The sequence below is a fragment of the Chiloscyllium plagiosum genome, chromosome 14, assembly GCF_004010195.1.
Source record: "Chiloscyllium plagiosum isolate BGI_BamShark_2017 chromosome 14, ASM401019v2, whole genome shotgun sequence".
Lineage (NCBI taxonomy): Eukaryota > Metazoa > Chordata > Chondrichthyes > Orectolobiformes > Hemiscylliidae > Chiloscyllium > Chiloscyllium plagiosum.
In genome coordinates this window covers 22,124,101-22,147,106 of record NC_057723.1, presented here as the reverse complement: position 1 = coordinate 22,147,106, position 23,006 = coordinate 22,124,101, and the positions used below count along the sequence as shown (strand labels likewise).

General features: G+C 41.5%; 1 protein-coding gene across 3 annotated transcripts in view; it reads right to left on the bottom strand.

Moving 5' to 3' along the window:
* LOC122556538 (protein Shroom3-like) overlaps positions 1-23,006 on the bottom strand; it is a 79,435-nt gene that overhangs the window by 12,909 nt on the left and 43,520 nt on the right. For all 3 annotated transcript variants that reach the window (XM_043703315.1, XM_043703314.1, XM_043703316.1), the window contains exons 4-6: positions 19,681-20,424; positions 17,725-18,183; positions 2,002-2,134 (exon numbers count right to left, since the gene is read on the bottom strand). In XM_043703315.1, coding sequence (XP_043559250.1) covers positions 2,002-2,134; positions 17,725-18,183; positions 19,681-20,424 — 1,336 coding nt within the window. The remainder of the gene's footprint in view (positions 1-2,001; positions 2,135-17,724; positions 18,184-19,680; positions 20,425-23,006) is intronic.

The window sequence follows — 23,006 nt, the reverse complement described above, 5'->3', positions numbered from 1 at the left end:
GTCTTTTCCCTGGGATGGGGGAGTCCAGAACTAGAGGGCATAGGTTTAGGGTGAGAGGGGAAAGACATAAAAGAGACCTAAGGGGCAACGTTTTCACACAGAGGGTGGTACGTGTATGGAATGAGTTGCCAGAGGAAGTGGTGGAGGCTGGTACAATTGCAACACTTAAGAGGCATTTGAATGGGTATATGAATAGAAAAGATTTGGAGGGATATGGGCCGGGTGCTAGCAGGTGGGACTAGATTGGGTTGGGATATCTGGTCGGTATGGACTGTTGGACCGAAGGGTCTGTTTCCGTGCCGTACATCTCTATGACTCTATGACTCTAATAACTGACAGGAACTCTCTAATTTGGAACTGAGGGCATTTTGCTTTACTGTGTATAGGTGTACAGAAAAGCATTACAAAATGCCTTGATGTTCATCAATGTGCAGGGGCTAGTTGGAGCATTTTCTAATATATATGTCCCAGGATTACAGATTATTGCTTAATTCATTGAAAATTTCTACTTGCTTCTTGTGTTAATAATTACTGTGGAGCTGAGAGCTTGGTGTTCTGTAATTTGTTGAAGGGGTATCCTTCAAGTGTTAAATTCAGGATTTAAGAAATGCCCACAGTCAATAGAAGTAGATTAAGGTCTGGATAACTGCCGAGTCAAAATATCTCTGAAGACCTGTAAAAATGGTGGGGTCATCTTAGATTTAGATATCCACTTCCAGCAGATCTAAGTTTTGAAGACAATGGAAGAGGCTGGAGTATAAATCAGACATGCAGAAAACTCAAACCCAACAGAACCATTTTGAAATTAGCACTCTCAAAGAAGTTTCAGTTTTGGTTTTTCAAAGGCCTTAAATCTGCAATGTGCAGTCTTGAATTCATGGAGTCTGGTGCTAGAAAGATCACAGCAGGTCAGGTAGCATCTGAGGAGTAAGAGAGTTGATGTTTTGGGCTTGAGTCTTCATTAGGTCAAACCTGAAACACTGACTCTCTTGTTCCTCTGATGCTGCTTGACCTGTTGTACTTTATCCAGTGCCACACTTTATCGACTCTGATTCTGCAGCATCTATCGTCCTCACTATCTCCATCAATTCATGGAGGACGTTTAAATGCTGTTGCAGAGTAGACAAAATCTATCTATTATGGTGTGAAATATTTAAAATTTACAATGTGAAGGCATACTCTGTGTGCAACAAAATTAAAAACTCATCTATGACAAATATATTTATAATAAGAAAAGGTACAATCACTGTGGTTCTCTGATGAGAGAGAGTGAGAGAGAGAGAGAGAGAGAGAGAGAAAGAGAGAAAGAGAAAGAAAGAGAGACAACTGGTGATAAGCTGAACCTGAAGGTCAACATGCCTCATACAAAGGGTGACGTTGAGAAATAGGACCTTTGTAGTAAGCTCAGCCAGTGCAGGAATTGACCTCATGCTGTTGCTGTCAACTTAGCTAACTGACCCACATATTTCTGATAAAGCTACGCAGAAGAAATCCTCTCTCCTTGTTTGTATTGCTTTATTGGAAAACTATGTGGTATTATATTCATTTGAATGCAGTAGAGTACCTCCCAATAGTCAGAACTAACCATTTACATATGTTTACCTACTGAAAAGGCATTAGGACATTGTGAACTTTTTCCTTAAGAAAAGGCATGGCTCATACAAAATTAGCATGCTACATTAGAGATAATATTAGTGTATAAAATACTGGAATAGAGTGTAAGAAATGGGTTAACTGCTGCACATAGAATGTTCAGTGTTAGCTGACAGCTCCCCTCTTGGCTTCAGAGGAATAGCGTTGAGAGTGTGGTGCTGGAAAAGCACAGCAGGACAAGCAGCATCCAAGGAGCAGGAGAATCAACGTTTCGGGCAAGAGCCCTTTACCAAAAATGAGGCTTATGAACAGAGGGTGTGGAGAGATAAATAGGAGGGGGTGTGGGGCTGGGGGGAGGTAGCTGAGAGAGGAATGGTGTTGTACCAGGATCGCATAATTAACACTCACCTTCTTCTCTGTCGCATCACTTTGACACTCCATTTCACCCTTGGTGCTTTCTTGTTTTTGATTGATTTTCATTGATATTTCAGATTGGAAATTTGTGTTTGTTAGAAATGGGTGTGGATTATGTTGCTTGTCTCTAATGAAAAGAATAGGAACACAAAGTAGGGATTACATTTCCAAAGGACTGCATTAACACTCCAATTAAACTTACTGTAATTCTGTCATTTTAACATAAATTATTGGGAGAGAAGAGACTGGGTGTGAACTTATATTGTTTTGAATCTCTGACATGGGTTCAAATTCTTCTCAAATTACTGAGACCATACATCCTCTCTTAATGAGCAAGACATTCCTGAGTTAAGTACACTTGAGGGAGTCCTAGCCCAAGTGTTTAATAGGTATGAGCTACAGTATATAGCCGCTGATGAGTCAACACAATTCTCAAACTTTTTTAAGCACACAATAGCAATAGATCAGGTGGGAATTTCTTTGAACATGGGGTATTAGGCCATCTCAAGACTGCTCTATTATTGAAAGGGTCATGGCTGATCCTCACCCTCAGATTCACTCGTTTAGAGACAGAATAAAGGAGGACATCTGTTCATTCCGTTGTACCCTGACTGAGTTTCCTGGATCACAGGTAATCTGGCATATTGATGTGTTTAAGTACGTGAGGGAGAAAGGAAGAGAAGGATGATGGGGTTTGCTAAAGTAAAATGCAACACAAATACAGGAGTGGATGCACTGTAAAAGCTATGTAATTCTCTGTAAGATGGGCTACCACTGAAGGTAATTCTGTTAACACAGGCCAACGAGCTTGGCACTATTGCAACATGACTCCCAATGTCATGTCAGAACAGATGGCAAGAGAATTGAAGGTGATGCTATATGATCAGCAGTAAGTGTCCCTGCTGCCTACAATTTCAAATGACAATTTGGGTTTGGATTTTCTCAATTTAATTTAACTGGCTCTATGCCTGGTTTATGCCAGGCAGTGAATGTTAAAATAGAGCCTTAAATGCTGGATTTTTCTCTATAATTCCACCTGAAATTGTTTCTTAAATCAGAATGAAGGACAAAAAATTGGATGAGCAGGTCTGCCATTGCCAAATCACCCTGAACTCCATTTTTCTCACCTTGAAACTATCATGAGCTCAGCTGACCTTGTCTGCCACACTTAAGTGCTGGGGGTCCATCTTGTTGACTCATTTGTTCCCCAGTTTTCCCCTTGCTTGCCAATACCTACATCAGAAGGAATCTTAAATTGACAATCCCTACACTTCAAACTGAACCTCGATAATAGAACAATGGGCCCAAGAACTAGCTGGTAAAAGGTCATATTAAGTCTAATATCAGGAAACTATTGTTCACAAAATGATCCGTCGACATACAAGGATTTCTGTATCAGACAATAAAGATAATAATCCCGGAGTGATTTAACAAACAAATGCTGCGATGATGGTAACTATACTTTTTTTGGGATGGATAAGGTTAGATAGGTCTAATGACCATTCTCACATTGACATTCATCCTGAGAGTATCATAAAAATAACATCAAAGATTTTCAAGTCAATGTTATTCAGCAGAGTCCAGTGGCATATTCTTACCCATTTTCTGCAATCCATTTCCTTAACAGTGTGTGAGATACTAAATAATACAGATAAACATATCAATATCACATCTGTCTCTTCATTCATCTTGGAGAAAATTAAAAGAACACAGGGGAATTGCTGATGGATCCAAAATTCAATGATATCTGACAGTTGTAATAAATTATTAATCCTAAATAAGTTGTTGAAACACCAGTTATTACTTCTTGCTGTGTGCCATTGTGAGGGTGGGTTTTGCTACACCTGTCCTCAAATGTATATGATACCATGTGATGAGTGACACGTCACATAGCTGCTGCCTCTATTTACCCCCACCATTGGTTTACTGAGTGCATCTACTGATTTTGAGATTAGTTGGAACACAAAGGTACTATATTTTTCAGTTGTTCTCTGGTTCAGAATATATATTTCATTATCACTGTCATGTCAAAGTGACAGTGAGTGGACTTTTCTGTATGACATGGGTTGTGAATAACCCAAGGGATTAATCAATGATCACTTGGCATTTGAACAATTTCAAAGCACAACAAGTGAAGAAACATAGTGCTGCTTGCTTAAGTTTTAAACTTCATCCTGAGCTAAACAGAGATGTAGAAGCTCTGCAGTGGGGAGAAATTAGTTAAAGAAGGAAAATAGCATAACCTTTTCAAAGTTTGTGAGAAGATTTGTAGCTCGGGTGCTCGTTGCTGTGGTTCTGTTCGCCGAGCTGGAAGTTTTTGTTGCAAACGTTTCGTCCCCTGTCTAGGTGACATCCTCAGTGCTTGGGAGCCTCCTGTGAAGCGCTTCTGTGGTGTTTCCTCTGGCATTTATAGTGGCCTGTCCCTGCCGCTTCCGGTTGTCAGTTTCAGCTGTCCGCTGTAGTGGCTGGTATATTGGGTCCAGGTCTATGTGTTTGTTGATGGAGTTTGTGGATGAGTGCCAAGCTTCTAGGAATTCCCTGGCTGTTCTTTGTTTCGCTTGCCCTATAATGGTAGTGTTGGCCCAGTCATATTCATGTTGCTTGTCGTCTGCGTGTGTGGCTACTAGGGATAGCTGGTCATGTTGTTTCGTGGCTAGTTGATGTTCGTGGATGCGGATCATTAGCTGTCTTCCTGTTTGTCCTATATAGTGTTTTGTGCAGTCCATGCATGGGATTTTGTACACTACGTTAGTTTTGCTCATGCTGGGTATCGGGTCCCTAGTTTTGGTGAGTTGTTGTCTGAGAGTGGCTGTTGGTTTGTGTGCTGTTATAAGTCCTAGTGGTCGCAGACCAAGTCCTGAACTATGAAAGCAACCACCCCAATACACACAAACGAAGTTGCATCAAGACACTGTTCAAAAGGGCCACAACACACTGCAGCATACCAGAACTGCAAAAAGAGGAAGAGGAACACCTATACAAGGTATTCGCAAAAAACGGATATCCTCGCAATTTCATCAACAGATGCCTAAGGGAGGGACAACAGAATGAGGACATGCCGCAACCCAAAGGACTAGCCACACTACCATATGGGCCGGTATATTGGGTCCAGGTCGATATGTTTGTTGATGGAGAACGAAGGACCCGATACCCAGCATGAGCAAAACTAATGTAGTGTACAAAATTCCATGCAAGGACTGCACAAAACACTATATAGGACAAACAGGAAGACAGCTAACGATCCGCATCCACGAACATCAACTAGCCACGAAACAACACGACCAGCTATCCCTAGTAGCCACACACGCAGACGACAAGCAACACGAATATGACTGGGACAACACTACCATTATAGGGTAAGCAAAACAAAGAACAGCCAGGGAATTCCTAGAAGCTTGGCATTCATCCACAAACTCCATCAACAAACACATAGACCTGGACCCAATATACCGGCCACGACAACGGACAGCTGAAACTGACAACTGGAAGCGGCAGGGACAGGCCACTATAAATGCCGGAGGAAACACCACAGAAGCACTTCACAGGAGGCTCCCAGGCACTGAGGATGTCACCTAGACAGGGAACGAAACGTTTGCAACAAAAACTTCCAGCTCGGCAAACAGAACCACAGCAGCATAACCTTTTGTTTTGTGTCTACGGCCGACTTAACCTGAGCATACAAACACAGGCATCTCAGTGCAACCTAACAGTGAGTGTGACTTTGGAGCAGACAACAGTTAGTAAGTTTGCAGATGATACCAAACTTGAAGGTGTAGTGGACAGCGAACAAGGCTACCTCAGATTACAACAGGATCTGGACCAGATGGGCCAATGGGCTGAGAAGTGGCAGATGGAGTTTAATTCAGAAAATGCAAGGTGCTGTATTTTGGGAAAGCAAATCTTAGCAGGACTTATACACTTCATGGTAAGGTCCTCAGGAGTATTGCTGAACAAAGAGACCTTGGAGTGCAGGTTCATAGCTCCTTGAATGTGGAGTTGCAGGTAGATAGGATAGTGAAGAGGGCATTTGGTATGCTTTCTTTTATGGTCAGAGTATTGAGTACAGGAGTTGGGAGGTCATTTTGCGGCTGTACAGGACATTGGTTAGGCCACTGTTGGAATATTATGTGCAATTCTGGTCTCCTTCCTATTGGAAAGATGTTGTGAAACTTGGAAGGGTTCAGAAAAGGCTTACAAGGATGTTGCCAGGGATAGAGGGTTTGAGCTATAAGGAGAGGCTGAACAGGCTGGGGCTGATTTCCCTGGAGTCTCGGAGGCTGAGGGGTGATCTTATAGAGGTTTGCAAAATTATGAGGGGCATGGATAGGATAAATAGACAAAGTCTTTTCCCTGGGGTCAGGGAGTCCATAACTAGAGGGCAAAGAGTCATAGAGTCATAGAGATGTACAGCATGGAAACAGACCCTTTAGTCCAACCTGTCCATGCCGACCAGATATGCAAACCCAATCTAGTCCCACCTGCCAGCACCCGGCCCATATCCCTCCAAACCCTTCCTATTCATATACCCATCCAAATGCCTCTTAAATGTTGCAGCCTCCACCACTTCCTCTGGCAGCTCATTCCATACACGTACCAACCTCTGCATGAAAAAGTTGCCCCTTAGGTCTCTTTTATATCTTTCCCCTCTCACCCTAAACCTATGCCCTCTAGTTCTGGACTCCCCCACCCCAGGGAAAACTCTTTCTCTATTTATCCTATCCATGCCCCTCATAATTTTGTAAACCGCTATAAGGTCACCCCTCAGCCTCCTAACTCCAGGGAAAATAGCCCCAGCCTGTTCAGCATCTCCTTATAGCTCAAATCTTCCAACCCTGGCAACATCCTTGTAAATCTTTTCTGAACCCTTTCAAGTTTCACAACATCTTTCCAATAGGAAGGAGACCAGAATTGCACGCAATAATCCAACAGTGGCCTAACCAATGTCCTGTACAGCCGCAACATGACCTCAACTCCTGTACTCAATACTCTGACCAATAAAGGAAAGCATATCAAACGCCTTCTTCACTATCCTATCTACCTGCGATTCCACTTTCAAGGAGCTGTGAACCTGCACTCCAAGGTCTCTTTGTTCATCAACACTCCCTAGGACCTTACCATTAAGTGTATAACTCCTGCTAAGATTTGCTTTCCCAAAATGCAGCACCTCGCGTTTATCTGAATGAAACTCCATCTGCCACTTCTCAGCCCATTGGCCCATCTGGTCCAGATCCTGTTGTAATCTGAGGTAACCCTCTTCGCTGTCCACTCCACCTTCAAATTTGGTGTCATCTGCAAACTTACTAACTGTACCTCTTATGCTCGCATCCATATCATTTATATAAATGACAAAAAGTAGAGGACCCAACACCGATCCTTGTGGCACTCCACTGGTCACAGACCTCCAGTCTGAAAAACAACCCTCCACCACCACCCTCTGTCTTCTACCTTTGAGCCAGTTCTATATCCAAATGGCTAATTCTCTCTTTATTCCATGAGATCTAACCTTGCTAATCATGGGGAACCTTGTCGAACGCCTTACTGAAGTCCATATAGATCACATCTACTGCTCTGCCCTCATCAACCTTCTTTGTTACTTCTTCAAAAAGCTCAATCAAGTTTGGGTTTAGGGGTGAGAGGGGAAAGATATATAAGAGACCTAAGGGCAACTTTTTCACACAAGGGTGGTATGTGTATGGAATGAGCTGCCAGAGGAAGTGGTGGAAGCTGGTACAATTGCAACATTTAACAGGCATTTGGATGGGTATATGAATTGATACTGTTTGGAGGGATATTGGCCGGGTGCTGGCAGGTGAGACTAGATAGGTTGGGATATCTGGTTGGCATGGACGGTTTGGACCGAAGGGTACCTATGACTCTATGACTCTATAACTAAGAGTTAGGTGAGTAAGAGATTTGGGAAATAGGAGAAACAGGTGCTTTTTTTTTTTAATTTTCTTCACCATATTAAAGTTGGTTCTTACACTATTACAGGAGATGAGGATAGCTGTTGGGTGAGGATATCAGAAGTGGTCATGGTCCATTCTATTTCCAAGGTTCAAAGATAGTACAACAGCTGGTGTTAAGCTTCCTAAAATACATGAAAATTAATAATGGAATAAAATAATAAAGTAACAAATGAAAACACATTAAAAATGGTAGGACAGGTAACTTGTCATTGGAGCAACACATGGGAGTTCCTGGATGCCAGTATGATACAGGTTATACACGTCATCAGTAAATGTTTGTGGCTCAAGGAATTTCAGCTCAGAGTGGAGACCTGAGCTGCAAACACTGTGTCACATCAGTGAGGGGGAAAGTAACTTGAATATTTTGTACCAGTAGGCTGTCATACACATTAGAACAGGATCTTCTGATTGGTTACGTAGCCAGAGGCAGACGAGTGTGGTTGTAACTGAGGCAAGTAAGAGGACGCAGAGGACAGCAGTGCAGGAGCCTCAACCTTTGCAGTCTTTCAACAGGCTTGACATTCTTTCAGCTTGTTTGGATGAGAGTAGGGACTAAAGAGTGGTCGAGCTGACTGACCACTGCGGTACAAGAAGTCATTAAAATGGGAGGAGCAAAACAGAATGTAGTGGTAGTAGTAGACAGTATGGCCAAAGAGTTGAGACAATTCTCTGAAACAAAGAGTGAGAGTTCAAAAGACATTGTTTCCTGTCTGGTACTTGAGTTCAGAACACCTATTCAGGGCTGGAGAAGAATTTAAAGTAGTAGGGATGAGATTCAGTCAGTGTGGTCCATGGAGACAAAAACAGAACGAAAAAAGAAACCTCCAATTTTTTTTTTTCTGAAGAGCTTGGCATAAAATTAAGAAGCAGAACCTTAATGGTTATAAGCTTTGGATTATCACCTAAGGTACATTCAATTTGGCATTGGCAAGCAAGATTAGAGAATAAAAGCATAACTCAAAGACTGGTACAGTAGAACTAGGTTCCAGTGTGTAGGAAAATGGGGCTATACTGTTGGGACAGTCGACACCTGAACCATGCTCACACCAAAGTTCTATTGAGTAGCATAACTAGGGAAATAGAAAGGATTTTTAAATAAAATGTAGGAGGGGGGGGAGAATTCAAGATGGCAGTGATCTGAATAGATCAGCCTTGCTGAGCTCTGCACCTCAACCCAAGATAGTAATATTTTCTCACCCCCCCACCTTTTGGAAAAAATTATTGTTAAATGGTAAAACAACCATTTTAATCCTTTTTCAAGCATGCGAGGATAACTAAGGGAAAGCGAACGGCCAAGTCTCAACACTTGGGACACTCGAAAACAGTGGGTGGGCCTGAGACTGCAACTTGGAAAGCAGCTGTAGCTCCCTCTGCAGCTGTGAAAGAAGTGCCCACACAGCAGCACATCGGGGAGGAACTCGGAGCGATCCAACAGCTGATCCAGGAGATGGGGAAGGAGACTTGTAATCAACTGGAGCCCATCTCAGCCATGCTGCAAAAGCATGAGGAGGAGTTGGAAGGGCTCCGGAAGCGAGTTGAAGATGTTGAGCGGCAGACCGTGGCATCGGAGATTGAGGTTGAGTCCTCGGCGGGGCTGATCCATGCCCTAGAGAAGTAGGTTCAGACCCTGACTGACCGAGTTGATGACCTGGAAAATAGAGGTAGGAGGAAAAATATCTGAGTCGTCGGCCTGCCAGAGGGAGTAGAAGGTGGGCAGCCAGCAAGTTGTTTTTGAAGACTGGGCTGGGAATGTCTTGGCTGGGATGCCGAGGCGGACCGGGTGAAGGTTGACAGAGCTCACCGGACTGCGGTATGCAGATCCACTCAGTTATCTGCACCCCTGCCCGGCTCTGATACGACTTCAATGCTACAGGGATAAGCAGAGAGTCATGGAAACTTTTAGAAGGTTGGGGAGAGATCTGTAGGCCCTGACCTATCAGGGAACTAAGATAATGTTTTTTCAGGAATTTTCTGCAGCAGTGATTCATAAAAGGAATTCGTTTGATGAGGTTAAGAGAAGGTTAAAGGACCTCGACATTCAATATTCAAATAAGATACCCAGCGGTGCTTCGTATTACTTACGAGGAGACTGTGCAGATATTTCATTCCTTGGAGCAAGTCAAAAACTTCTTGGACACCTTAAAATAATGTAGATATATGTATGGACATGGACAACAGTGTCTGGGTTTTTTTTTGTTTTGCTTTTATTTCTTGTATTTTCACTCTTTTCCCAAAGAAGCTGTTGTTGGTGTTTGTTTCTCTGAGCTGGAGTAGTATTGATATATTGTGGTGGGTGGGCAGAGTGCTCACTGTTTTTGTTATACCTTTGTGTTTACAATGTCCTTTGTTTAGTTTCTTCCATTGCTTAGGTTTGGGATGTGGTTTGAGCTGGAAGTAGGGGATGGAGGTGTGTGGGAAATGCAAGCGTCCTCTGTGGGCAAAGTGTAGAGTCCCACATTAGGTACCTTCCGGGTTTTGTAGTTAGGTTTTTTTGTAAATAGACTCTATTAGTGTGCTTTTGAGTATGCTCAGCGTGTTGTAAGACAAATTCTTCCTCTCGGCAGGTCAAAGGTGATTGTAAAGGATCATGGTTAGCAGCATTCTTAAACAGTGCACCTGGAATACCAGAGGGATTCATTCACCATTTAAAAGAAAAATAGTGCTATTGACCCTTAAAAAGAAGAGTGTGGATGTTGCCCTGTTACAAGAGACTCATCTTAATGACAAGGAACACTTGAAGATACAGCAGGGTGGGTTTGATTGCTTGTTTTTCTCATCTTTTAGTACTAGGAATAGAGGAGTGATAATACTTGTCCGGAAGGGTCTCCCATTTAATTTAATAGATTGTGAGTATGGTCGGTTTGTTATTCTTAAGGCCCTTATTCATGGCGAGGAATATGTTCTTTTAAATGTCTACTGTCCCCCGGCCCACCCTCTTAAATTTCTGACTGATGCACTAAGCTGATGGCCTTGGCATCACAGCATATTATTATGGGGGGGAGGGGGGACTTTAATTGCCTTATGGATTCTGTGCTGGATAGAATGTCCAAAGGCCTCCCAAAGCTTTCTTCAAAATCTAAGCAGTTGGGTGATCTAGTGTGGACCTCAGGTTGGTAGATGTTTGGGGATGTTTACACCCTACGAGCAGGGATTTTACATTCTTTTCCACTCCTCATAAATGCCACAAAAGGATTGATTATTTCCTAACTCTGCGGCTTTTTTTTAGATTTGGGGTTCGATTGGAAATATTGCCATCTCAGATCATGCTGTGGCGTATTTAATGGTTAAGATTAAGGGTGATGTGATGGTGCTGGCGAATGGATCCCTTCATCCTCAAGGACGGCAAGTTTGTAGAATACTTCTCTCGGGAATTTGAAGCTTTTTTGGCCACCAACTCAGGTACAGCTAGTAATCTGTCCATTCTTTAGAAGACTGCTAAGGCATATGATAGAGGGATAATTATCTCATATTCTGCCAGCCAGAAGTGACAGAAGGGAGAGCAGGAACATCTGCTTGAGGACGACTGAAGGCAGCTGAGACTGCATATTACAGTAGACTGTCAGTGACTAAGCTGCAATAGATCACAGCTCTCCAATCCACCTTAAACACCATGCTAACGCGAAGCAGAGGGTGTTCAGCATGGTGATAGACTGGGTAAATACTTGGCATATTTGGTCAGGAAGAAGAATGTTTCCCAGTCTATTGCTTCTATTAGGGAAGGGAATGGGACTCTTACTTACGATGCTAAAAAGGTCAATGAGGCATTTTGGAGGTTTTCCTCTGAACTTTACCAGTCTAAGTGCTGTGAGGACATATGGGATAAAATGAAGTTTTTTTTAGGAATTTGGATCTTCCTGGTGTGTCTCTCCTTAGTGCTGCGCTAACTGCACAAGCGATACAGGAGGCAGTGAGGCAACTTCAACGTGGAAAGGCCCCTGGCCCTAATAGCTTGCCCTTTGAGTTTTAGAAAGAATTTGTAAACATACTCTCATGACCGATGCTAGACATGTATAACTATTCATATAGTTGAGATTTCTCTTATCTCTCTTATCCTCAAGAACGGGAAGAGTCGGAAGACTGTGCTTCTTACAGACCCATCTCGCTTTTAAACTCTGATTTTAAAATTTTATCCAACATTCTGGCATTGAGCTTGGAAAGGGTGTTGCCCCCTATTGTTAAGGAGGATCAGACAGGCTTTATAAAGGGTCACAGATCTTCTAATAATGTTAGGTGACTGCTTAACATAACTGAAGTGTGCCAGCAACAGTCAGTTCAAGGGTTGGTGGTTTCCTTGGATGCAGAGAAGGTGTTTGACTGTGTGGAGTGGCCATATCTTTTTTATACTCTGAGGCAGTTTTGCATGGGTGAAGTGTTTACTAGATGGGCAAGGGTCCTTTGCAGTGATCCTTTGGTTGCGATTTTCACTAATGGTATAAGGTCAAATAATTTTAACATTGGTAGGGGCAGTCGGTAAGGCTGTCCCCTCTCACCTTTGCTCTTCACATTGGTGATTGAACCATTGGCAGAGGCCATTCGTGGGGACCCTAATATAGCTGCCCCAAAGATAGGGATGATGTTCTCATTTTTCTTTCGAACCCGGCAGGTTCGGTGCCCTTTTTGATACAATGTATTAATTCATTTGGCTTTTTCTCAGGTTACAAGATCAATTTTTCAAAATCAGAGGCTATACCTATGGGAGGTGGGGTCTTAGGGGAATGCCAGACATTGAAGGTGGGTTCACCTTTAAGTGGGCACAGGAAGTTTTCTTTATTTGGGCCTCTCTCTTACCCCTAGCTTTGATCAGTTTTTCAAGGCTAATTTTGTTCATTTATTTGACAAGATTAAACAAGACCTTCAAAGACGGTGGGGGTGGCCCTTGCAATATCATGGCTAGGTCGAGTTGCTCTTGTTAAAATGAATGTTCTCCCTTGCTTATTATACCCTCTGTGGTTGCTTCCCCTGCTTTGTCTGAGACAAATGTTTCAGAAATTAAGTGTTGGTTTAGTTCTTTTATTTGACTCCATACGCGTCCCCTTATCAAGTTTACAAAATCACAAATGCCCCAGGGGTTGGGAGGAATGGATCTCCCGGATGTCAGAAGATATCAAATGAGCTCCCTTTTATCTTTAGTGAGTGATTGGGCCTGTGAAGTCTCGGTGTTGATATGGTTGGACATTGAGGCCTCCCAAGCCTCCCTCTTATTAACCTGCTGTTTCTGGATAAAATGAGGATAATTGCGGAACATTGCCGCAATCCAGTAGTTATTAACATTGTCAAAGCGTGAAGGGCAATGAGACAAATGGAGGGTATTATATCTAAAACATCTTTCCACACTCCCACAGTATGCCAGGTTTCCAGCCTGGGACAATGGATCCTGGGTTTAAGTCCTGGGCAGATAGGAGGGCTCTTGTTTGGGTGACCTGTTTGAAGGTGAAACGCTTATGTCATTTGATCAATTAACTCATAAGTATGGATTATCAAGCAGGGACCTCTTCCGCTTTTTTTTCAGTTGAGAGATTTTATCCATAAAGAGACTAACTGAATGTTATAGATCTGATACAGAAAAGAGGATGGTTCAGGCTAAGAGCCCTCTTTCAGTGAGTACTCTCTGTGAATTGTTGGGGGGAGGTTCCTTTGGTGACATCGAGCAATTACGGGAGGTCTGGGAGAGAGAGTTAGGAGTGGAGATCACTCCGGAATCTTGGGAGGACATTTGTGAGAGTGGAAGGAAGATTTCAATATGTAATAGGATCCATGCTATGCAGTTAAAGATTCTTCATAGGGCTCATCTGGTTCGAGATTGTCTTGCAAAATCTAAGCAGGGTGCATCTTCAATGTGCCCCAATGTAAAATAAATAAGGTACCCTCACTCATTGTTTGTGGTCCTGCTGCCGGCTCCGTATGTATTGGAGTGCTGCGGCAGGAGTAATAGAGGGTCTCGGGGACCAAAGTCAAGGTGGACCCGGTTTCTCTTCTCCTGAATTTGCTGAATTTATTTCCCTTAGATGTACATGGGAGAAAGCTTTTTAGCATCCTCACTTTTTGTGCGAGGAAGGAAATTCTGATGTGCTGGCTGTCTGAGAACCCCCCGGTCTGTCGGGTGGCGTAAGTTAATTATGGAACGCATTCCTTTGGACTTTCTTACAAACATGGTGCACCTGAAAATGGACAATTTTGATAGGCCATGGCAGCCATTTTTGAATTATTCGGAAGGAGATCTATCCGCCACTTTAATTAGCACTTTTGTCTAGTCATGGTAGTTTGGCTTAGTAAGCCTAATGTCCTGAGAGGAAGAATTTCGAGCAAATGTGGGTTTAATAATTGATGCTCTTGAAGGTTGAGAGCTGAGGTCTTGCTAAGCGGCATTATTAATTTATTATTTATTTATTGATGTGTCATGAGTGTAGTTGTGAGTTCTTTAGTAGAGTAGTTGGTTTATTGTTTATTGTTATTGGTGTTTTTGTTGTTACAATGTTATATTTTCATATTTTTGTAATTTTATAATTTTGTAAAGAAAAATGTTTTTCCAATAAAAATATTTTAAAAAATCAATAAATTGTGGGGCACGCACTCAATTTTGGGAAGGTGTGGTAAATCAAATAATAAAGACAAAGTAAGAGAGTAAGGTATTAATATGGGAAATGAGAACCCACCCTAGAGTATAAATCTAAGAATAGATCAACAGACAAGGCTAAAAGTTACAAGAGTAGTAAAAAGACATAACTGAAGGCTATATATCTGAAAGCACCCAACATTCAAAATAAAACAGAAGAATTAATAATGCAAAGAGAAACAAGTAAACATAATTCAGGAGTTATTACAGACATAAAATGACATAGATTGGGGCATCACAATCAAAATTTAGAAAGGACAGAAAGTAGGAAAAGATAGAGAAGTGGCTCTGTTAATTAATAATGCTTTTAGCACAATAGACAGGGATGACCTAAAATCAAGTAAGGAGGATGTAGAAGTGGTTCAAGTTACACTGAGAAATGATAAAGGCAAGAAGTTACTTGTGGGATTGGTGAATAGGCCCTCTATCAGTAACCACACAGGAAGATGGAATATGAAGAAAGAAGTAATGGGTGCTTGTCAGAATGGTGTGAAGATAATTGTGGGGGACTTTTGTCTGGAAAAGTCAGATGGGCAAAGGTAGCCTAGCAGGGGGCATATTATTAGAAAGGTTTCAGGATAATTTCTCATAACAGTACATTTTGGAGCCAACCAGAGAGATGCCTTTACTAGTTCTGTTACTGTATAACAATAGGGGTAATCGGTTTAGCTCAGTTGGCTGGATTGTTGGTTTACAGAGTAGTGTGATGCAAACAGCTTGGGTTCATTTCCCATCACCGGTTTGAGGTTACCATGAAGGACTCTCCTTCCCAACCTCTTCTCTTACCTGAGGTCTGATGGCCCTCAGGTTAAATCGCCACCAGTGGCTTCTCTCTAATGAGAGAGTAGCCCTTACTCTGGTTCAACTATGGTGACCAAAAAAGCAAGATGGGTAAATAATGACCTCACAGGGAAGGTTCCAGTAGGTAATAGCAATCCTTATAACTGATCAGTTATAACTTATAACTGATTTTTAAGCTAGGATCCCTAGTCTTAGATTCTACCACAAGAAAAAAAAATCCTTTCCACATCTACCTGTTCAATTTCCCTCAGGATCTTATACATTCCAATCAAGTCACGTCTGGCTCTGTTAAACTCCAGGGAATACAGGTCTAGCTTGTCTACCCTTTCCTTAGGGGCAATGCTCTCATTCCAGGTATTAGTCAGCATGTAAAATTCGTTCATGTGGTTATTCGAAGGCACTTTCACCATTATGTCAGCAATTAATCCCATCCTGTTGGTCAAAACCAGATTGAGTATAGTCTGTTCTTTAGTTAGTGCCATAGAATACTGGTCTCAGAATTTGGTTCAAATACATTCAATCTAGTTTCTGGTCTATGTAATATAATGAGTGGTGTGACAGTGGGGTCAGTGTTGAGACCAGAACTTTTTACTGTTTATGTAAATGATTTAAATGAAGAGACCGGAGGTTTGGTTGCTAAATTTGATGATGACACAAAGATAAGTCGGAAACTAATTTGTGAAGAGGACATTAGAAGTCTACAAAGGGATGGGTTGTATGTAGGCAAGGTTTCGATTAATCATGGACATGCTGTCTTGAAGGAAAGGTTAGACTGGCTCTGCTTCTACTTGTTGGAGTTTAGACGAGTAAGAAGTGACTTAACTGAAACATTTAAAATCCTGAGGTGCCTTGACAAGATGCATGTAGAAAAAAGGTGAAAGTGCGGACTGCAGATGCCAGAGGTTAGAGTTGAGAATATGGCACTGGAAAAGTACAGCAGGTCAGGCAGCATCCAAAGAGCAGGAGAATCGACATTTCAGGCAAAAGCCCTTCATCAGGAATTTATTTTGGGAGAATCTAGAATCAGGAAACACTGTTTAAAAATAGGGGTTACCCAGCTAAAACAGAGATGATGATATTTCTTTTCTTTCAGACATTCATGAGACTTTGAACCTCTCTTCCTCAAAAAGCCATGAAAGCAGTGTCTTTCAATATTTATGATGCATAGAATCTTGATAAGTAAGGGGGGAAATTCCTGGTAGGGGGTAGAGGGGAATCAGATCAATCATGTCCTTATTCATAAGGCAGGCTTGAGGGGTGATTGGCCTCCTGCTGCCCCTAAATCACGTTTGTATCAAAATTATTTAAAAATATAGACTCCTGCTCAGTGTTTACATTTCCATATCATACAAAAAACTAAACTGTTGTTACTGGATATTAGTAGACACTGCAAACAGCACTGCGCAGCCATTCTTGCTTGGAACCCATTTTGTAATGCATCAGTTCATACCCCACCATCCACTAAACACTGTCCCACCCTTCTTCCATGTTGGTCTTGCCCATGTACTGATGTATTGGTGATTTGGAGACAGTTAGGACTACAGATGCTGGAAGTCAGAGTCGATAAAATGCGGAGCTCGAAAGGCACAGCAGGTAAGGTTGCATCGGAGGAGCAGGAAAGTTGACTTTTCAGGTCAGGACCCTATATCAGGACTGGGTGGAGGAGGTAACCTGGGAGTGGCAGTGGAAGAGAGACCCACTGAGATCTTTATGGAGGGATTAGGAAAATGTCTTCAAAGCTGGTTTGAAGAGGCTTCGCAGTATGGTTTTCAGCGACTTGGAGATGGTAAGAACTGCAGATGCTGGAAGTCAGAGTTGATAAAATGTTGACTGATCGGGGTCCCAACCTGAAATTTCAACTTGCCTGACCCGCTGTGTCTTTCCAGCTCCACATTTTAATTGATGTATTGATGATATCTGAATATTAACCCACAGAAACAATGAAGGCTTTCTAGAAAGATGTAGATATAGGTCTTAGAAATAAAGGGATCAAAGGGTACGTGGAGAAAACAGGCACAGGGTACTGAGTTAGATGATCATATTTAAAATAAATGGCTCAAAGACCTACACCCACTTTTAAATTCCATGTTCCTACTCTCCTATGAAAGGAAATATTAAAAATTGAAAGAAGAGCAGCTCAGCTTCAATCTTGGACAGCTCAGTGCAATACTGCTAGAGTTAAAATCTCTTTTGTACCTACATGAAGCATGATGGATTGTGTTCCAAAATCATCATTGAGAACTTAAAGATCTCATTTAGCTCACTTACCTTTTCAGTAATCATTTCACATAATTTATTCACAAGTTACATATCGAAAAGTGTAATTAATTTACTTACTTATTCTTGGTTTCCTTCTCCATTCCCTGACTGTACATTTGCTGTCTCCTCTGACAAGCCTCAAGCACCAAAGTATCCTTTTGAAACAACTCTGTCACAAGATCCATTATAGTTTTCCTTGTAGGGTTGGGATCGAACACATCTGCTAGTGAATGATCTTCATTTATAATTTCCTTTATAAGCTCCTCGATTCTGAGGTCTTCAGGAGTCTTTGCCTTCACCCTTACATGGACAGAGTTTGTCCCCGGGTCTTTTGAAAGCTGTGGAGATGGCTCTTCCCTATTGTCTTGATGGTCCTTCACTGGAAATGGCTGATTGGTCTCACTTTTGCCCTCAGCAGACTTTGCAACTTGTGCCATGGGGGTTGACATGGGTCTTTCAATAGTGAGGTCTGGACAGTTTGATGAAAGTCCCAACCCCGTTGACATATACCTGTTATGATTTTCCTCACCATTTTCTCTGAAATTTAGATGAACAGATTCCCTTGTTGACAGTGAATTCTTAGAAAGAAAAAAAACTCTGGAATCATGTCAAATAGCTACAATTAAAATTACATTTGGAAAGCATCTCAGATTCATAATAGAGGCATTAACATCCTGAACTAGGAACTCTCGTCTATCCATCTACCACACCCATCACAAGTGTCTGCTTTGCATTTCAGGCCCACAGCTACAATTACGCTTCTGCAAGGGATAAAAAAACAAAAGGAAAGAAGTGCTGGGAAAGGTATCCCCCTACAATGTCATTAGATTTCCCTTGGTAAGCCTTAAAGCATAGATGTTGATGGGCCCTGTTGACGGAACCTTGAGCTAATAAAATTCTACCAAGCAAAATTGGTTCACAGAAAATAAAAAAATGTATTATATGAACATTTGATATATTCTTGGGCTTGTGCAGAAGTCAATATTGTTTTAAAATTAGTTTCTCAAAACAGCTGAAATAAAACAGACTTTCCTCATAAATTGTATTTCCGATTGAGAAGTAGCTTTCACTATCATTCGGGTTGAAATTGATCTCTCGCTTTATAAAGGAAGATATTGCTTATCTCACTGGCACTGCTAAATTAAGAATTCTTGAGGCCACATGTACTAACAGTGAGGGTTCTGTCTTCCCACAACAGCATCATACTACTCCTCACCTCCAAATCTAATTAATCCTTTGAGCAGCATCAATATTCACTTGCAACAAATTGATACTTTGAGGAGTAACAATTTTGATGCCAAACTCACACATAAGCTGTATTTATCAACAGACATTCTCATAGGTGTAAAACAAGCAGTAAAGGAAACCTTAAATCTATTCAACAGGGTCACCTTGTCCCTAATACGACATTTTATATTTACAGCTGAAACTGTGCTATATCCGAAGCCAAATTGAATTAAGATGTTTAACTTTTTACATCTAAAATAAAACCAAGAACCATGGATGCTGGAAATCTCAAACTAAAACAGAAGTTGCTGTTGAAACTCAGTAGGTTTGGCAGCATCTGTGCACAGAAAGCAGAATTAACATTTTGAGTCCAGTGAAGAAGTGTCTGCTTTCTCTCCACAGATGCTGCTAGACCTGCTGAGTTTCTTTAGCAATTGGCTGTCAGGTGATTTCATAGAGTGCCTACAGAGTGGAAACAGGTCCTTCAAGTCCACACCGACCCTCCGAAGAGTGTCCCACACAAACCCCTTTACTCTACATTTACCCCTAACCCACACATCCCTGAACACTATGGGCAATTTAGCATGGCCAACGGAGATTGCAGCCTGGAATGTGGAGATGGGGATGTAGATTGTGGGAGGAAACCAGAGCACCCGGAGAAAACCCACACAGACACGGGGAGAATGTGCAAACTCCACACAGACAGTTGTTAGATGATTTTTTTAAAAATTGCAATACTATACAGAAAATCCAGATAAAGAATAGCAAGGATTTGCTGTGAATAATGAACAGCTTTTGCCACCTTACCTGGCTGATTGTGTAACCAATTTGGTTTCTTTATTTGTTGCCATTTCCATGGGTGAAGATTCAAACCTTTTTGTCCGATGCTGTTGTGTGATACTGAATTGAACAGAAAAATTTTCAGAAATTGAACAAGGATCTGTCTTACTGTTTTCTGATATTACAGAAGAATCCTCAAGAAACACATCATCTCTCGAGGAAGACAGGGATGAAAGGGAATGCGCCCGATCTCTTGAATTCCTTCGTGGAGATTGCAGCCTGGAATGTGGAGGTGGGGATGTAGAAGATGGAGATTCTGCAGACGAACCTGTATGAGCCTTGGTCACTTTAGAATCTGTCTCAAAGACAGTGACAGCTGAAACCTGGTTAGATCCTAACTTAATACCTTCCTGCTTCAATTTAATCCCATCTTGTTTGGGGGAAGGCAATCTTGATAGTGTTGGAGGTTCTTGTTTCAATGTCAGCGCTGCCTTATTCCAGTTAGTTGGAGTTCCACTGGATCTTTCTGGAGGTCCCATATTTCCAGTTTGGGACTCTAGTTCATTGTCAATCACAGAGTGGTGGAGTTGGTCAGAACTTCTGCTCAGTAATGGGGGACTTTCAACTCTTGACATCTGGAATTCATCCAATGACATTCCTCTTTGTCTTGCAAGTATGCCCTTGCTGGGTGCCATGTTTTTACGCTTATTTTCATGACATTTTGAATAAGTCGTCCGATCAGTTACAGAGCTGATTTTACCAGAAGCAGATCTAAGAAGGAACATTACAAATTTGGAAGATTTAGGTTGTGAATACAAAATTGGAGCACATTATGTCACACAATTGACAAGTTTCAAGCAGAACCAAGATTAGAACATTTTCTCACCTTTACGCCCACATCATTGACATGTGAATACCCACATGGGGAAAAATCTAGAATATCCAATCACGGTCTCAAATTATGGCATCTGCCATTATGATGGAGATGGGGAGTAATTTCTTCTCTTGAAGATCCTTAGTGTTTGGAGTCCTTACCCTCAGGAAGTACTGGAGGTTGAATGATTGAATAATTCAAGGCTGAGTTGGACAGATTTTTGATTGATATGGGAATCAAGGGTTATGGGGTCATGCAGAAAGAGTGGAGTTGAGGTCACATCAGACCAGCTATGATCGTACTGACTGGCAGAGCAGGCTTGAGTGGGTCTATTCCTGCTCCTATTTCGTCTGGTGTTATTTAAATTCCAGATAAAGCAATTAATGGTTTATCCTTTAACATTTTCTAAAGGAGCTGTAATAACAACTGGCTAAGAGTAGAATTGTGATATCGGAAAATAATTACAGTAAAATCAATTCAATAATGCACAGAGGATGGTAATCCAATGATAATGACCATAAACAATTTTCTTACATGTGTGAAGACAGGGTTTACAGCGTCCTCTGCTGGTGAATGACTGAATTTCTCTAGGGTTCTCTAATTCTAACAACAGAATTAAGGAATGGTCACAGCAGAGAAAAAGACCATTCAGCCTATCATGACCACATGGCTAACTCAATGACTCCCACTCCTCAAATTTTCTCTCCATAGCCCTCCCTTAATTTCCATTACTGCAGAGAAGGAAGACTATTGGACCATCTTAGGCTTTCCAATCAGAAATGCCATACTCTTAGCCCTCCTACAGCAGCCAATAGTTCCTCAAATAATTCCAGGCCACTCCAGGGAACTCATTGAATGCATTGATCATTTCATGAACAAAAAGTCATCTGATAATGAATTAAAACAAAGAACTACAGATGCCTGAAATCTGAAACAAAAACATAATTGCTGGAAAAACTTCTATGGACAGAAAGAAGTGATTTCTCTTCACTGATATTGCTAAACCTGCTGAGTTTCTCCAGCAATTTCTGGTTTTGCATCTGACAATGAGTCTTCAATTTACCTTTCACTGGTTCGAACATACCATCACAGTTTGATTTCCAGGAATATTAAGAACTGAGCTTTTCTATTGTCTGAATTATTCTTATAATCTTAACAAGATCTTTTAACTTCACTCAAAACTTTGACATTATGGGTCAATTTCTCCACTGTCTGAATTGCTTGAATGTTTTCCTTGTTTCTAATCCACTAGAACTAGACGTGGAATTCAGAGTGCAGTTTTACCAATGCACTGTGCAATTTCATTATAATCTGTATTTACACATCAATCTTCTTCCCTCCCCAAGTTTCACTGATGAATTCCCAAATGTTTTTCAGATAATAGTGAAGACAAATTCGCCCCTAATTTAAGGTAAATCCCTACTCCCTAAAATAAAATCTCTTTTCATCTTCCTTCTAGAAATCTGGTTTCACAGAAGACTCCCTTCAGGAAGCAACTACATCTGCTCCCTCAATATCTCCCTTTGTGATGGCTCAAGTTAGAGCACTTGTCAGTGAAATGGCTACAGATATTTGGGGACAATATCCCTACATAGAATAAACTGCTGATTCACACAGTTATAATTTCTGCAGTCACTGCCTTAAGTGGTTTATAGTTAATTCAAAATGATTTAGTATTGATTTTGTTCCCAGCTTATAAAAATGAATATATTCAAACTATCCATCACATTCAATATCTTTTATGTTGTTTGATTATATGTCATTTCCAATAAGAGGTAACGTAAAGAGGTCCCCTCTACACTTGAAATGTATTTGACCTACTGATTTTCCTCAGTATATGAGATGATGATGTAAAGTCATACCAGGCTGACATAACCACTGTGCTGACCTAGCTACGAATAGGTGCTTCAATTCCTGGCTCTCTCTACAACAATACTTGGTGGATTTTGAACAGGCAGAGGTGGAAAATAACTTGTGGATGATCATCACTGTGCGAATGGCTGCCCATTGCTTTCTCCAGATTTGTTCCAGCAGGAGAAGTCATGGCCAACAATAAGACATACAAATGAGAAAAAAAACTTTTGTCATAGTTCCTGCTATTTGCATTGCCATGGTCGGTACCTGAACTACCTATCCAGTCTTAGAATTCAGAGGACAGGACTGAAAGAGGGGTCCAAATGAATATTTTCAGAGTGTTGCTATGTTACCATGAAGAACATTCATGGGCGGCATGGTGGCTCAGTGGTTAGCACTGCTACCTTACAGCACCAAGGTCCCAGGTTTGATTCCAGCCTTGGGCAACTGTCTGTTTGGAGTTTACACATTCTCCCCGTTTTCTGCGTGGGTTTTCTCGGGGTGCTCCGGTTTCCTCCCACAGTCCAAAGATGTGCAGGTTAGGTGAATTGGCCATGCTTAATTGCCCATAGTGCTAGATGCATTAGTCAGAGGGAAACGGGTCTGGGTGGGTTACTCTTTGGAG